The following is a 14,172-nucleotide window of genomic DNA, read 5'->3' as shown; positions in this document are numbered from 1 at the left end:
GTGACTTCGACATAACACTTCAGCAATATGAAGGAGATCAAATTTCAGTGGAGGAGGGAGCGTGGGAGAGGCGCACGGTGCACATTGTGTTTGTCTCCTAGAAAGTTCACGTGTTTTTTGGGGTGACGAGATAAAGACCATGGTTGTATAAAGACAACTGGATTCAGCGTTGGAGGCAGGCGTCCGTTCATTCCTATGAGAGTTGCTCAGTGGCGCATGAAGCCAAAATGGCTCGACTGCTGAGTGATAAAGTACCCGGATCATCCAGCGATCTTCCACATCCATTGGGCCCATGGAGCAGGCACAGTAGTGTTTTCTTTTACTCCGCCTCCCAGCCCGCAGTCCAGCCTCGGTCTGGATCTCATTCACATGAACGAAGGAAGGGAAGTAACTGTGGATTCGGCTATTAGTGCATTTTACAACTTTTAGGACCTAATGATTTAAATAAGGGCTATTCAAGTGTTCATACTAGGAAGTGGATTTACCTCAAAAAAAAATATTCGCTGACTTACAGACGTCTCTTTCCCAATGTAAATCTATGGGGAAAATGATTTTTTGGGCCCAATGGCATCACGTGACGGACACGGAAGTTGTAGTACCACTACAAAAAAATTGCCTCACAGCCCGGTACTCTTCCTGGGGGCTTGGACAAGACAGGTTTCCATCATAGTAGCCCGACAGCCTGTAACGTTAGCGAGTGTTTGGTCGAGAGATCTAGTGATAAAGTTCTGTATTCCGGTCCAGTCTTGTGGATTAATATCAAACCGGTTTGAAAATATTTACAACGGCCCAACTTCTAATTACACATATCAAATGTCAAGCAAGGTATTGCATTTCTTCAAGCAGCTTCTTCTACAATAACCTTATCCCGTTGTAGTTTATGTATGTAATGTGAAAGATAAACTTTATGTAAAAATGTGCTGTAGCATGCACAGGGCTTTTTGCCTCCTTTTCAATTTGGCTCAGCTCTGGTTAAACTACATGTGCAGTGGACTAGTTTCAGCAGAAAAGCCAGAGTGTCGTCGCTCGTATCATAGAGACAGATCTGTACAGTGTGATATAACTTCTATTTTTCACCATGAAGAGGGAGAGAGGAAGCTCTAGCAGGGGGAAAATCAGGGAGGAAGTGGACACTAATTATTCTAATTGACCTCTGCACTTACGAAGTCCTTGCTTCTAATGACCAAAATCCCATTAGCACATCCACACACACACACACACATGCACTTGTTAACCACTGTCATACGATTAGCTCAACTCAGCCATGAACCCCCCTCACTTAATCGAGGACAAGGACAGAAGTCTGGCTAGCACAGAGACCACACATACACACACGTCCAAATGAGCAATGGCTGATCTACTCCTAAGTCTCTGAACGCACATCCAACGTGTGTGAGGATGATATTTCTTAAGTTCCTCTCAACAGGAATAATTCAGCAGCTGGCAAATGTCCAAAGCAAAATGTAAAACACAACTTGCGATGATGGAAAAAGTGTCAAGTGAGAGGAGACAGATGGAGACGAAATGTGCATCTCTGGAGGACATTTACCTGAACTCACTCTTTGTCGGCTCACTTTCACTTGGGTTTATTTTAATACTCTCTCTTTAAATACTTTCTCTTTTAACGCTCTCTTCACTTTGCCCTTCACGCTACACATTAGCTGAAACTGTGCATTTTCACATCATTTGTGAATCACATCTACGACATCAATTTTAAAAATTGGATCTTGGAGCCTTTCATGCTTTTTAGCCATGACACACGTATCTGGCTCTTTCGGCTCTCAGATGGAAAGAAGTGATGTAATGTTAACAGGCATTCAAAAGGAACTGATAGCATTACTCGCCAGTTAGTTTGTAGCCTGCACATACTTGAACGGTCAGCACGTATTCACTGTATTTGTCTCCTTTCATTTGTGGTATCGGTTTTGTGGCCTCCTCGCTCACTCTCTCTCTGGCCATTTGTCAGCCTAGTGACACATCTCTATGGCCACAAACCTTTGACATCCTGTGTAGCCGCTGAGCATCACACCGAAGGAATGGGGAGGCTAGGAATTAAATAAAATATAGGGCAAAATGCACAATGACAGAGGAAGTCTATAACTGGTAATTCTGGAAACTAATAGGGCAATAAATAAAGCAGGACACACAGGCATGTACACGCACACAAAAAGATGGAGAGATGTAGACTACATGAATGTTAAAACTGGGAATTAACAACGTGATGAATATGGAGGGGATGAACACACACATACACACAACTATCTAGAGAGCTGAAATAAATGATAATGTTAGGGATTAAGGTTGGCTATAAATATAGAAACCTTGCTCTCCAGGTGTGTTTGTTTCCCTCTGCAGATGTGATGGATACTACAGGACTCTTTCCGTCTCTCTCACTATCAGAGCTGTGAATGTCAACAGAATCTCATTGGCCTCCAGTTCAACTTTAACTACGTCTGTCCCTTGGGTTCAATCTATGTGTGTCTGCCTGTGTGAGCGCTGCTTTAAAGCTTCAGTCATAGAGCGAGGAAGGCAACACTCGGCTCATATCCTATTAGGTAATATGTATTGAAAAAGGCATCGTAGCATGGAAGAAAGGAGAGGCTTTTGCCCTTTATTGCTCAATGATTTCCACTTGTTTGTGTATGCTATTGGCCTGATGCTGATTGCTTTATGTACCAAAGCTAAAACAAAGCAAGTCGACCATTTAATGAGAAGATTGTAGGGGTGGGAAAAAACAATGATTCACCTATGTATCGTAATTTTGTTTTTATATGGTTCTGAAATCGATGCTTTTATGCCAGAATCGATATATTTGCTTCATTTGAGTCTATGTGGAGGTAGACGGAAGTGACCGCTTTTATTGTTGTAGTCAGAGTAACATGACGTCATATCCATTCTGTATCCGCCAACCAAAACAAACCGCAATGAGCCAAAACGACAAAGCAGAAAAAGGCACTGGGTCCACCTGGATACGACCTGCACCCTCACATTTTAAATCCAGAGTGGTAAACACACACAGTAAAGTATGGAAACACTTTGGGTTTCACACATTGCCAGGAACAGCAGAGCTAGACATCAAGGCTAAAGCTGCATGCTAATGTTTTTGTATTATGGTAACATGCGATCAAACCAGCCGTCACTCTCATCTCCGTGGTCAAATCGGCCGACGCTACAACTTTAGAGCACCCATATACTAACATTTATGCTAAATGCATTCAAACGGCCCAATGGAGCTGACATGGATGTATAAAGAGACAAGAAGCTGACGGGAGAGCTAGCGACGGACTTGGCGGAAGTATACATGTGTAACTACGTCTGGTTTTCAAAATACGGTGTTTACAAAGGGAACTGTATATACAAAATACATATATGAAATATCTATGATTGATTTGATTATATTCACCAGGAGTATGTATGTCCCTTATAAATTAAAAAGAAAATACCACTAATTTGTGAGGGAAATGTCTTTATTCTTTGATTTTTATGTTGCTGTAAAAAAAATGTATAAATAATGCCTGACAATGACTGATATATTTGACATCAGGTTATTTTGGGCCAGGTGATAACTCAGTGTCAGTGGTGAGAAAACAGGAATTTGCTGCTTGAAGATTTTATTAGAGAAACCAGCGCTGACTTACAGTATCTCTTAGATCTTTATAGGCTGCAGGACGACAACCATCTGTTTTACTACTGGAGGCTACTGACCCACATTTGTAACAACTACAGTCATGGACACACCTACAGCACACACACACACACACAGACGTCCTCTGATCTAATATCACGCAGCTGTACAAATAATGGTCATTATTTTTGAGGAAACATTGTTTAGAGCCCATTTCCAATGAAAATATATTATTGTCTTAACACAGGGGACCACTGATGGATTAGTTCTTGTTTTGAGCAAAAACAAACATATGTATTGTGGTTGGCTGCAAAATTCCTTACTGACTTTATTTTGGATGAAATGTGGATGAAAGCTGCAGCAATGGCTAAATGATGATACAGTTGATATTGGAACAAAAATATTTGGTTTTAAAATGTATTATTTGAAAGGGAAAAGATAATTTGCCAAATATCACTTTTATTGTACCATTGATAGTAAAGAACAGCAGAGTGAAAGAGAGCGGGATGACATGCAAATACGTCAAGGTTTCCAACGTTAAATATATGTTGTTTATCATTGCCTTCCATACTCACAATGACAGAGCCAACATGCTGATGTTTACCATGTTCGATTTAGCGTGTTAGCTTACTAACATTTGCCATTACCACTAAACACAATGTACAGCCGAGGCTGATGAAAATTACTTTTACCAGTATACAGTCGTAAAACAAAGTATTGGACAATTGGAAAAGTTAAGGGATCACCAAAGTCAGATTCTGTGTACCAAATTTCATTGCAATCCATTCAATACTTGTTGAGACATCTCACTCAATACAACAAATGTGAACCTTATTGTCGCGCTAAAGAACCAGTCAAGGGATTTGTCCTCGTGGCACCATAAATATCTGTAAAAATGTTTTGGACATCCATCCAGCAGCTGTTGGGACATCTAATTTAAAAGCAAGTGGTGAGTGGTGGGAAAGGTCAGGTGATCACCAAAGTCAGTGGGATTCATCCTCTGGGGACTATGAATATTTTAAAAAATGGCATAGCAATCCATCTAAAATTGGCTAAGATATTTCAGTCTGGACCAAAGTAATGGACAGACCAACCAACTGACATCACCATCTCTAGAGCCATGACGCCAGCGTGGCTAAAAAAAACATGAAAATCTATGAAAATATTTAAAAACCACTTATGATAATTATATATAAATATCAAAGATGACTGATGTGAGCAATGACGCTGCAAGAGAAGCTTTTGAAAGTTTGTGTAGGCAATTAACCAAAATGGAACCTCTGAATCAAGAGAAACAAAAAGGGCAACCTCCTGAACTGACGTCAAATGCATTACACAGTATTTGCTCCGTCTGCATGTCTCAGTCCAAACTGGAAAGAGTAGATGGTGATGCTTTGACACATTGGACTGTGAGACCAAAGTTATGAATGTCAAGCACTGAAACCGCCATTTCTTAATGCAACCAGTTGATTAAGGGGTCCAGTGAGACTCTGTTGTTGGCAGAACTGACAGGTGAAAGTGAACGTATGACAAACTTTGCTGGCACTCTAGCTGGCAAGTAGCTGAAATTTGTTTTTCTTTCTTTCATTATTATCTTTATTTTTTCATAATTTAGTGGTTATGAGACCCTCTCTTCGTTGTGGATCTGCCCTGATGTTATCAGATCTATGACAATCTATGTTTTTTATTCAGAGAAAATGACTTTTCCCGTCATGATATCAATATGCATGCAGCATCAGCCTCAAGTATCTAGCCGAAAAGCAGACGGTCCACGAGGCAACGTATCAAGGGTATACGTAAAAAGTAAGTAAAAAAACAAAACAAAAATTAAATTAATGTTAGTCTGACATAGTTTTAAAATGTTTTTCCATATGTTTTCAAGTATGAAAAGACCCAAAATGCACACTGTAGGCGAAGTACTTGTGTACTGAATTATTTAAACAGCATTTGTATTGGAATGATTCTGTCCCAAGCTTTTAGATCCATATAAGTGGTTGATCACTATTCCCGAAATCTCTGAACCTGTACATACACACAGAGAATGCTCTCTTGAAGCAACTTCTCTTTTTCAGTAGCTATAACGACATCAACCTATGAATGATCACACACATATACAATTTCACAAGGGACATTTTCTCTCTGCCTCTGTCTCGGTTGCTTTATGATTCACCCAGTCGGCGTCTCTCTCCCTCCTCTCTTCCTTTCATAGAAAACTAGACACCATCTTGCGGCACCAGCCGTGACGCCAAATCCCTACCCTTGCTTGGACCACACCCATCTTTGAACTTCTTTTTGATCTCAACTACACACCTGTAAAGTTTCATGACTGCATCTTGCACAATTGTGACGCCATCACGGTGATAAAAATCTGTCCACAGACAGACAGAAATATAAACACCTGGAAAAGTACTCAAAACTGCTTCTGTGGTAGTTCCCATTACAGTAGGTGTCTCAAGGACCACATTTCGCCATGACACACACACAGACTCACAAGGTGAAAACAAAAAGTTCCACACATGTATTTAAGTTTATTCAACTTGCAAAAGGATACTCAGTTTGTGTCCTGTCTATTCATAGTAATTACTGGAGGTTGGTTAGGGACAGATAAAGATAAGACAATTATGTTTCACAGTAATTACGTTTCTCTGATGTTTCTCATTAACAAAGAGGAGACAAGGAATAACTTCACAGATTTAGCAGAAAGATATAGTACTTCATTTAACAGTAGTGAATGACTATGACTCAACTTGACTCGGAAATTTCCAGGATGAATCTGATTTGCAGTTTTCTACAATTTGAGTGTCATTCCTATCCTGCACAGTAGTCTACATTTTCATATGCCTAGGTATTTATGCTGCTTCTCTCTGCAGACAATGACACAGCAGAAAGGAAAAAAAGTCAGACACTTCAACTCCGAAACTGATATTCAAGGAGAAGAGGAATTTGTCTCCACATCGTCCAGCTGAATCCGGTGCTAAGATCACTCATTGATTTAGAGGCTGCAAAAAAATGCTTCAAAGTGAGATTGGACTCTGGAGTCCCTGACCGATGATTCGAATGATCGACTTTTAGGGTGCAGTCCCATAAATGACGGACATCAATATAGGAAACTTGGACAGACTACAAACTGCAAACCAAGGTAAAGTATCCCTTTAAACCCTTTCCTGTTTGCTCAGAGCCAGACTCAGTCAATGACACCCCAAGAGCAGACAGAAAATTTGTTTCATTTAAAGCTCCTGGAAGGGACAGTCTGTATTTAGTTCAAGGCAGCCTGTGCTTACGCTCTGCAAGATACGGTTAAGTAATTTGTAGAGTATCTTTAGAAGAAAAAGTGGGTGGCTAAGCTAGTTATTTTACTGAGAGCGGAGGAAGTTTCATGGCACTTCCTTTAGCTAATGGCTCTCTCCCCTCTACTTTAAAACACATCCAAGCAACTTCAAACCAACTTACTTAGATGTTCACAAACACCTATGCACACACACACACACACACACACACACACACACACTAGCTAGGATGCTTTTGATTTAGGTAGCCAAAGATAACAAGCTTAAGTTGCTGCATATTTTTGAATTTTCAGTATTCTTTTGACCTTGACTTGCCAAGTTGAGATGCAAAACTGTGTTGTATTTTATGCAGGAAAATTCAGATTATTAGAGTTTTTTATATCAGTTTTTGAATCTATCCAAACTAATTTATAATAAACTGCTTGAGAGTGAAAAAGTACTTAATGTCTTTGCAAATACTTTGTGACTGAGGTGTGATCCACGCATATAAAAAGGTAGTGGGCACACAAAAAGACTAGTGACTTGTCTGATGTCTGCAACTCACCAACACACCCACATACGCACATCAGAGAGGAGATGAGACTATGAGCCAGCTGTTAATGAAAGGTTTTTGTAAACAACCCACCCTGACATAAAAGCGAGCTGATTATTACTCTGGAACAAAGCGGTGATGGACTGGGATAGCATTGCTAATACACACACAGACACAGAGGGAGACTTCATACAACACCATCTCTCCGGAGCACTGTGGGACATCGGTATTATCACTGTAGAACATAAATACACGCACAGAGCCTGATAGAGAGGCAGAGAAAGAGAAGCAGCCACACGTTACAGTGCAACATAAAAGAGCAGTCTCAACAGTGAGACACTATCATCATCACTATAGTACACAGGAGCTGCATACACAGGCACACACACATGTGGTACATTCATAAATTCTATTGAAGCACAGCAGGATATTATCATAATCCCCAACAGGTACGAAGCAGAACACCAATCAAGGTCACCTCTGGTGCAGTGAATGGTGAGTGGGTCTGATAACAGCGGACTGAAAGAAATACAGTTTTTAATCTACCTACGGACCGGAAGAAGAGGTGGAGGAAGGCCAGAAACAGAGAAGAAGAAAAGAACATGAAAGATTTAAACCTGCGTGTGTTAGTGTGTCTTTGAGAGAGAGAGAGAGTCATTACAGTATAACAGTTTGTCATTAGTTTTTATTTTTATTAGGGCTGTCAATCGATTAAAATAGTTAATCGCAACAAATCGCAAATTAATCACACATTTTTATCTGTTCAAAATGTACCTTAAAGGGAGATTTGTCAAGTATTTAATACTCTTATCAACATGGGAGTGGGCAAATATGTTTGCTTTATGTAAATGTATGTATATATTTATTATTGGAAATCAATTAACAACACAAAACAATGACAAATATCATCCAGAAACCCTCACAGGTACTGCATTTAGCATAAAAAAAATACTCAAATAATAACATGGCAAACTGCAGTCCAACAGGCAACAACAGCTGTCAGTGTGTCAGTGTGCTGACTTGACTATAACTTGCCCCAAACTGCATGTGATTATCATAAAGTGGGCATGTCTGTAAAGGGGAGACTCATTGGTACCCATAGAACCCATTTACAGGTTAACGGACCGCTTTGAAAATTACCTTGCCAGTTTTTCCTCGCCAAAATTTAGCGCAAGTTGGAGCGTTATTTAGCCTCCTTAGTGATGAGCTAGTATGACATTCTTTAGGTTTTCTAGTTTCATATGATGCCAGCATCTTCACTCTAGCTTTAAAACAGAGCCCGCTACAACCAAAAAAATCACAAGTTACTAGTTAATGCGTGGCGTTAAAACAAATTAATCAGCCCTAATTTTTATAAAGTCACAGTTTCAGTCTTAATGGCAGTTTACGTATCTATGTTGTGAATAAATGCAGGGCAGGCAGGTTCACCATGCCAGCTCACATTTTTGTAACCAGGTTGTTTGGCTGAAAGGCAGAGCTGCGAATTTTACCAAAATAATAACTGCTCTGACACCATGTTGCTCTCTATGGTTGAAGAAAGCACAAATCAAAAATGAAATTTGGCTCTCCAAAACAAAACAATTGTCTATAAAGTCACCACACACTTTATGATTGATTTTACAAATTTATGACCTGATATGAATTGCCTCGATAAGCCACAAAATCAGTCGGTGGGAGCTGAAAACAAATCCCCATCTCTGGTAAAACAACACGGCCTGTTCTTTTTCTTCATAAAAATGTTCTTTTAGTTTTTATTGTGTTTCAGCTCTTAATATTTTTTTGAAAAGATGGCATTGTGCATAGTGAAAGAAAGGAAACGTTTGTGATGTGAAGAATCTAAACATGTCTTCCTTTTGTATAACTGTAGGAACAGAATATAAGTATGATAATCACACATTATTTATTGTGAATCCATTACTTTTCCATAGCTCAGTATGCAGGTTAATACATTGCGATAAGGGCACTTTAAGTGTTACCAGAGACTGCAGTCAATATGAAATTTGCTTTGATTTACTATCGATGTGTTTTCATCTCCACCCAAGAGCCAATTCATTATGTATTCACGGATGCAAAGTGTCTATAAATAAGCTTTATAACATGGTTAATTGCTCAGTGATGCTCTCTCTCTTTCTATGTATGTGTGTGTGTGTGTGAGTGTGTGTATGTGTGTCGCTCTCTTGCTCCATCAGCAAATATGAAGTGCACATATAGCAAGAAGGAAATTATATTGGGCAAATAATATATAAGGGTTATAGTCCATAAAAATGATGACACATAGTATACCGTTAAATCGAGGATGGACTTCTTTAAACCATATTCAATAATCACCACTTCCTGAAAATCTTTCTTTTAGTGCCCTATGATAAATGATCACCTGCGCACAAAAGACACAAATGAGCCAGTCATAAGCAAAAATGCTTAGATAATAAGCCCCCCCACCACCAAGTAATGAGATTCTGTCTTTGTGAACACTTTAGGCTTGAAAGCAATGGTGAAACTGTCCCAGAAAGTGAGTTTTAAATCTTGCAAAAACGGTCACCTTCACACATCAGCAGCAGCTATAGTGTCTCAAATTCGTTCATGCCCGAGTCTGCAAATTACCAGCTTAGTCTTTCTCTAATATACACATAAGCACAGAAAACCATATTGCACACGATCAATTACACTATAGCCAAAGTTTCCCCGCTGAACTCATGGTTATGGTAAAGAAATCAACAGCAGATACATAAACTAAAGATGAAAATGAATGCATTCCTTTCTTCTCTCGCATTTCAGTAGAGGTTAAAATATTAGTCATTTAAATAAGAAGACATTAATGCTGCCAACTGAAAGAACATTTTGGTTTCAGTAACAAAACAGACAGAAAGCCAGACAGAAAGTGTTGTTGGGGAGGAGGGCTCAAATTAATCGGCAACTGCACAGACGCAAGTTAACGATGCAGGTCACTCATCACCTAATACCAGGAGTCACAGTCACTTCACTCAGCATTGCGTATGCTAAAGAGTTTCCACAAAGCGCCACAGTGAATGATTCACCATTGAAGCATAGCTGGTTTTGGCATCTCACTTGGTGGGTAAGTAGACCTCCAGGCCGATGTCTGTCTGGGTATTGCTTTAAAAGGTGGATTCTGCTGTTAACCGGTTGCACACTAACTCAGCATGGGGGCAACACTTCACAGCCGGATCCAACTGGACACGGATAGACACCGGACTCGTACTTTTGACTTTCTGATCTATGGAGCTGGTGTTAAAGACAACACCAATGGCTGTTTTTTTTTCCTTCCTCCAAACATCACTATGGCAACTGACTGGAGGACTCTTTAAGCAGAGTCCTACTCAGCGCAATTCATTTTATTTATACGTTCATGTGAGCACAGGATTTGTATATGGCCTCCTCTCCTGGAAACAGTGTTTGTGTGTGTTTGTCCTACCTCCAGAAATCTCGTTGGCATCCTCAAGTGGTACAACTGACACAGTCAGCCTCTCGGGATTAGTCTTGTCTTCTCCGTCACTCTCACCTCCTTCAACTGCAGCCAGTACAACAGATTAATCACAAGTTAGCAGAATCCCGTAGAACTGTATTTCAGAGAGTCCCTACTCTATCTGGGTCTACATACTGTATATCAACAAGGAAAGCAAACAGTGTTGCCAGATTGGGCTGGTTTCCGCCCAATTGGGCTACATTTTTATTAAGCTGAGCTGAGTTGTTTTCAATCGCTGTTAGGAATAAGGGAGGACCTACTTTCCCTGATGTCGTCATCATTGACACTGACGTGGGAATTTGTGTATTTGGTTGTCTGACTGGACTCTTTGTGGGTTGTGGGTAGTTTTTAATCTTTGGTTATTTGATGCAGATATGAATCTTTGTATGCTAATGATGTGTCTTCTATTGTGCATGTAATGGTTTTATGAGGGTTTCTGGCAAGGTTATGATTTGGGCTGTTTTCTATTGAATTGGGTGGATTTTAAGTTGTGATTGGGCTGGAAACTGTTAATCTGATCTGGCAACACTGAAAGCACATAAAGCGATACATAGAGATTATGGTAAAGAAGTGACTAAAAAAGTGCAGAGTAAAATATGGTAAAAAGGAAAAAGCAGAACATAACACATCAGAACTGAGTTGAGTACAGCATTACGGAGAGGAGAGGAGAGGAAAGGAGAGGAGAGGAGAGGAGAGGAGAAGAGAGGAGAGGAGAGGAGAGGAGAGGAGAAGAGAGGAGAGGAGAGTACACTATAGCATCTCAGAACAAAGTTGAGAAGAGAGGAAAGGAAATGGGAGGAAACGAGAGGAGACAAGACAAGAAGATTAAAAGTAGTGTTGTAGTAGTAGTACAGTAGCATGGTGTCAAGTAAAATAGAGAAACAGAGTAGAGGTGTGAAGACCATAACAGTACAAAAGAGTAGAAGAGTATACAACAGTAGAGAAGAACAGAGTATGTGGGAGCAACACAGTACAGTAATAGAACAGAAGCAAAGAAGTAAAATGCATGAACGCACCTTTATGTCTTCCCTGAAGTGGTCTGCTCTGCTCACTGCCACTGACACTGATGACGCTGACCGTGTATTCCTTAGAGGAGGTGTAATCTGTTATCAACACCTTAGTGTCAGATTTAGATATGATGATCTCCCTCTGCCGACCACCTGACAGAAAGAGAGAGAGAGAGGAGCAAAGGTTAGACTCATGGACATTTTGATTCAGTGTTTTTTCCCCTTTCTTGTTGCTATATTCAGTTGCTTGGAAGCAAAGTATTAGTATTCTCATGACCGAGCCAAAATTAAGTTAATTCGGTAGAAGAGCTGATTAACATTCTCCATTCTGAAGGCAGGCGAACATTACGTTCAAGGTCGAAATATTTTATTTCATGGTGGATTTATTCGTGCCTGCATGTCTTTGTGAGGAGCATATATCTTCACCAAAATGCTGAAATGACAAAAAAACAAAACAAAACAAGGCAATTTGTGGGCAAAGTTAATTCTGTTTTTGTTTATTTTGTTTCTAGGGCTAGTGGGTGAAGCTTAGAGATTACAGGTTAGAGTTAGCTTTAGGTTTTGACATTAGGAAAATAAAATGTGTCCCTGAAGTACAATGTGAAACAAGTGTGTGTCTGTGTGTCTGTGTGTGTGTGTGTGTGTGTGTGTGTGTGTGTGTGTGTGTGTGTGTGTGTGTGTGTGTGTGTGTGTGTGTGTGTGTGTGTGTGTGTGTGTGTGTGTGTGTGTGTGTGTGTGTGTGTGTGTGTGTGTGTCCTCTCCTTAGCAGTTAATCCCCATCAGGGCAACAGGTCACATTATCACCCCATTTTAATTTTGACCCAGCAATCAATGGCACCATCAATAAGGTGTGCGTGCGTGCTTCCTCAGCTCTTCTGTCCCTTGTGCCTGCAGAGTGATGATTAATGACGCCTTTAGGGGAAGAGAGATAAATCCTACTGAAGGGGACAGCAGGTCAAGCGAGGTAACTACATGGATCAGTGTCCACACCAAAAAACGGAACCTTAGTCTGTCCTGGGGGACATAACGACTGTCAATCAATCAACTGTCTGGGCTCAAAGTGAAGGCTAGGCATTCACTGGGTTACCATATGTCAACTGTTGCACACTGAGAGTTCATGTCTCAGTTTTCTCGGAGCTAAACGCACTTCTTTAAACATTTTCCTTTCCTTACCTACATAGATCTCTCCTTCATGACTGAAATTAGGCTGGTTCCAGATGAGCCAGGCTTGCGCAGAATCGATCACCGGCGATCAGCGCACAATGCTTGCCGGTTAGATTTGTGTACGACTTGATTTCGACTTGCTCCGACGTCATGCACACGTGGGCAACAGTTTTCAGAGCCAGGCGCCGCAGTTGCTCTTCACTAACTGCAAGACCCAGGGCATTATGGGAAACGCCTGGCTCGCGCCTGATCAAAGAGCTGATTGGCTTTTAGTTTTGACAACAAACACCACGTGTTGTGGAAAGTCCTACCTTTCCGTGTAATTGTAATATCTAACATTAGTCATAGTCATATTAGTCTCATGTTGAGATAACTTCATGAGATAACTTCTGTTATGATTTAACGCTACATAAAAATAAATTGAATTGAATTGAATGTTGTGCGATGAAGATTTCATCTGTTAAACATATCTTGTGTGGTTGATAATAATAATAATAATGAAGGTTATTTATATAGCACTTATTAAAACAAGTAGTCATTACAATGTGCTTTACAGGCAGACATACAAATAATAAAGGATAGAATCCATTGCCAGATACACACACATTTTCACATGTGTATAAACAAATATAAATAAATCCGAACCTGGTCTGCAAACTACAAGTAGCCTACAGATCGGATCTAACAGGATGTAACTATTCCTGTGACTTCGTGTAAATTCTTTGAAGGCTGCTGGAAACGGCTGGAAACTGTCCGACTTTACCGCAGCTTTTTGTGACCGCCCCCTGCTGCTGCCGCCTGATCTCGTCTACTATCCAGGCGAGGCGCAGTTCATCTCGAACGAGCCTATTGATCTATTAGGGGAAGATACGCCTTTTTCACAGTGGACATTCTGGCTTGTCATAGTAGGAAACGCAAAGGTGTAATTGAGGACACTAAAAACAACTGCATTCTAATTAGGTGAGCTAGTTCCAGGTTGCTGGTATTGTGCATGCTGACTCACTGTCATAGCTTGCTGATACACTTGATTGAATTGAACCATCGTTAATGAAAATAATTCCAAGTCAAAATGTCTG

The 14,172-nt window shown here is 40.3% G+C and overlaps 1 protein-coding gene across 2 annotated transcripts in view; it reads right to left on the bottom strand.

Annotated features, from left to right (window-relative positions):
- col14a1a (collagen, type XIV, alpha 1a) overlaps window positions 1-14,172 on the bottom strand; it is a 152,782-nt gene that overhangs the window by 118,379 nt on the left and 20,231 nt on the right. For both annotated transcript variants that reach the window (XM_074654161.1, XM_074654162.1), the window contains exons 4-5: window positions 11,942-12,085; window positions 10,875-10,970 (exon numbers count right to left, since the gene is read on the bottom strand). In XM_074654161.1, the coding sequence (XP_074510262.1) occupies window positions 10,875-10,970; window positions 11,942-12,085 (240 nt within the window). The remainder of the gene's footprint in view (window positions 1-10,874; window positions 10,971-11,941; window positions 12,086-14,172) is intronic.

This window comes from Sebastes fasciatus, chromosome 12 (genome assembly GCF_043250625.1).
Source record: "Sebastes fasciatus isolate fSebFas1 chromosome 12, fSebFas1.pri, whole genome shotgun sequence".
Classification (NCBI taxonomy): domain Eukaryota; kingdom Metazoa; phylum Chordata; class Actinopteri; order Perciformes; family Sebastidae; genus Sebastes; species Sebastes fasciatus.
The sequence above is the reverse complement of the archived record's forward strand: the minus strand, read 5'-3'. Positions and strand labels throughout refer to the sequence as shown.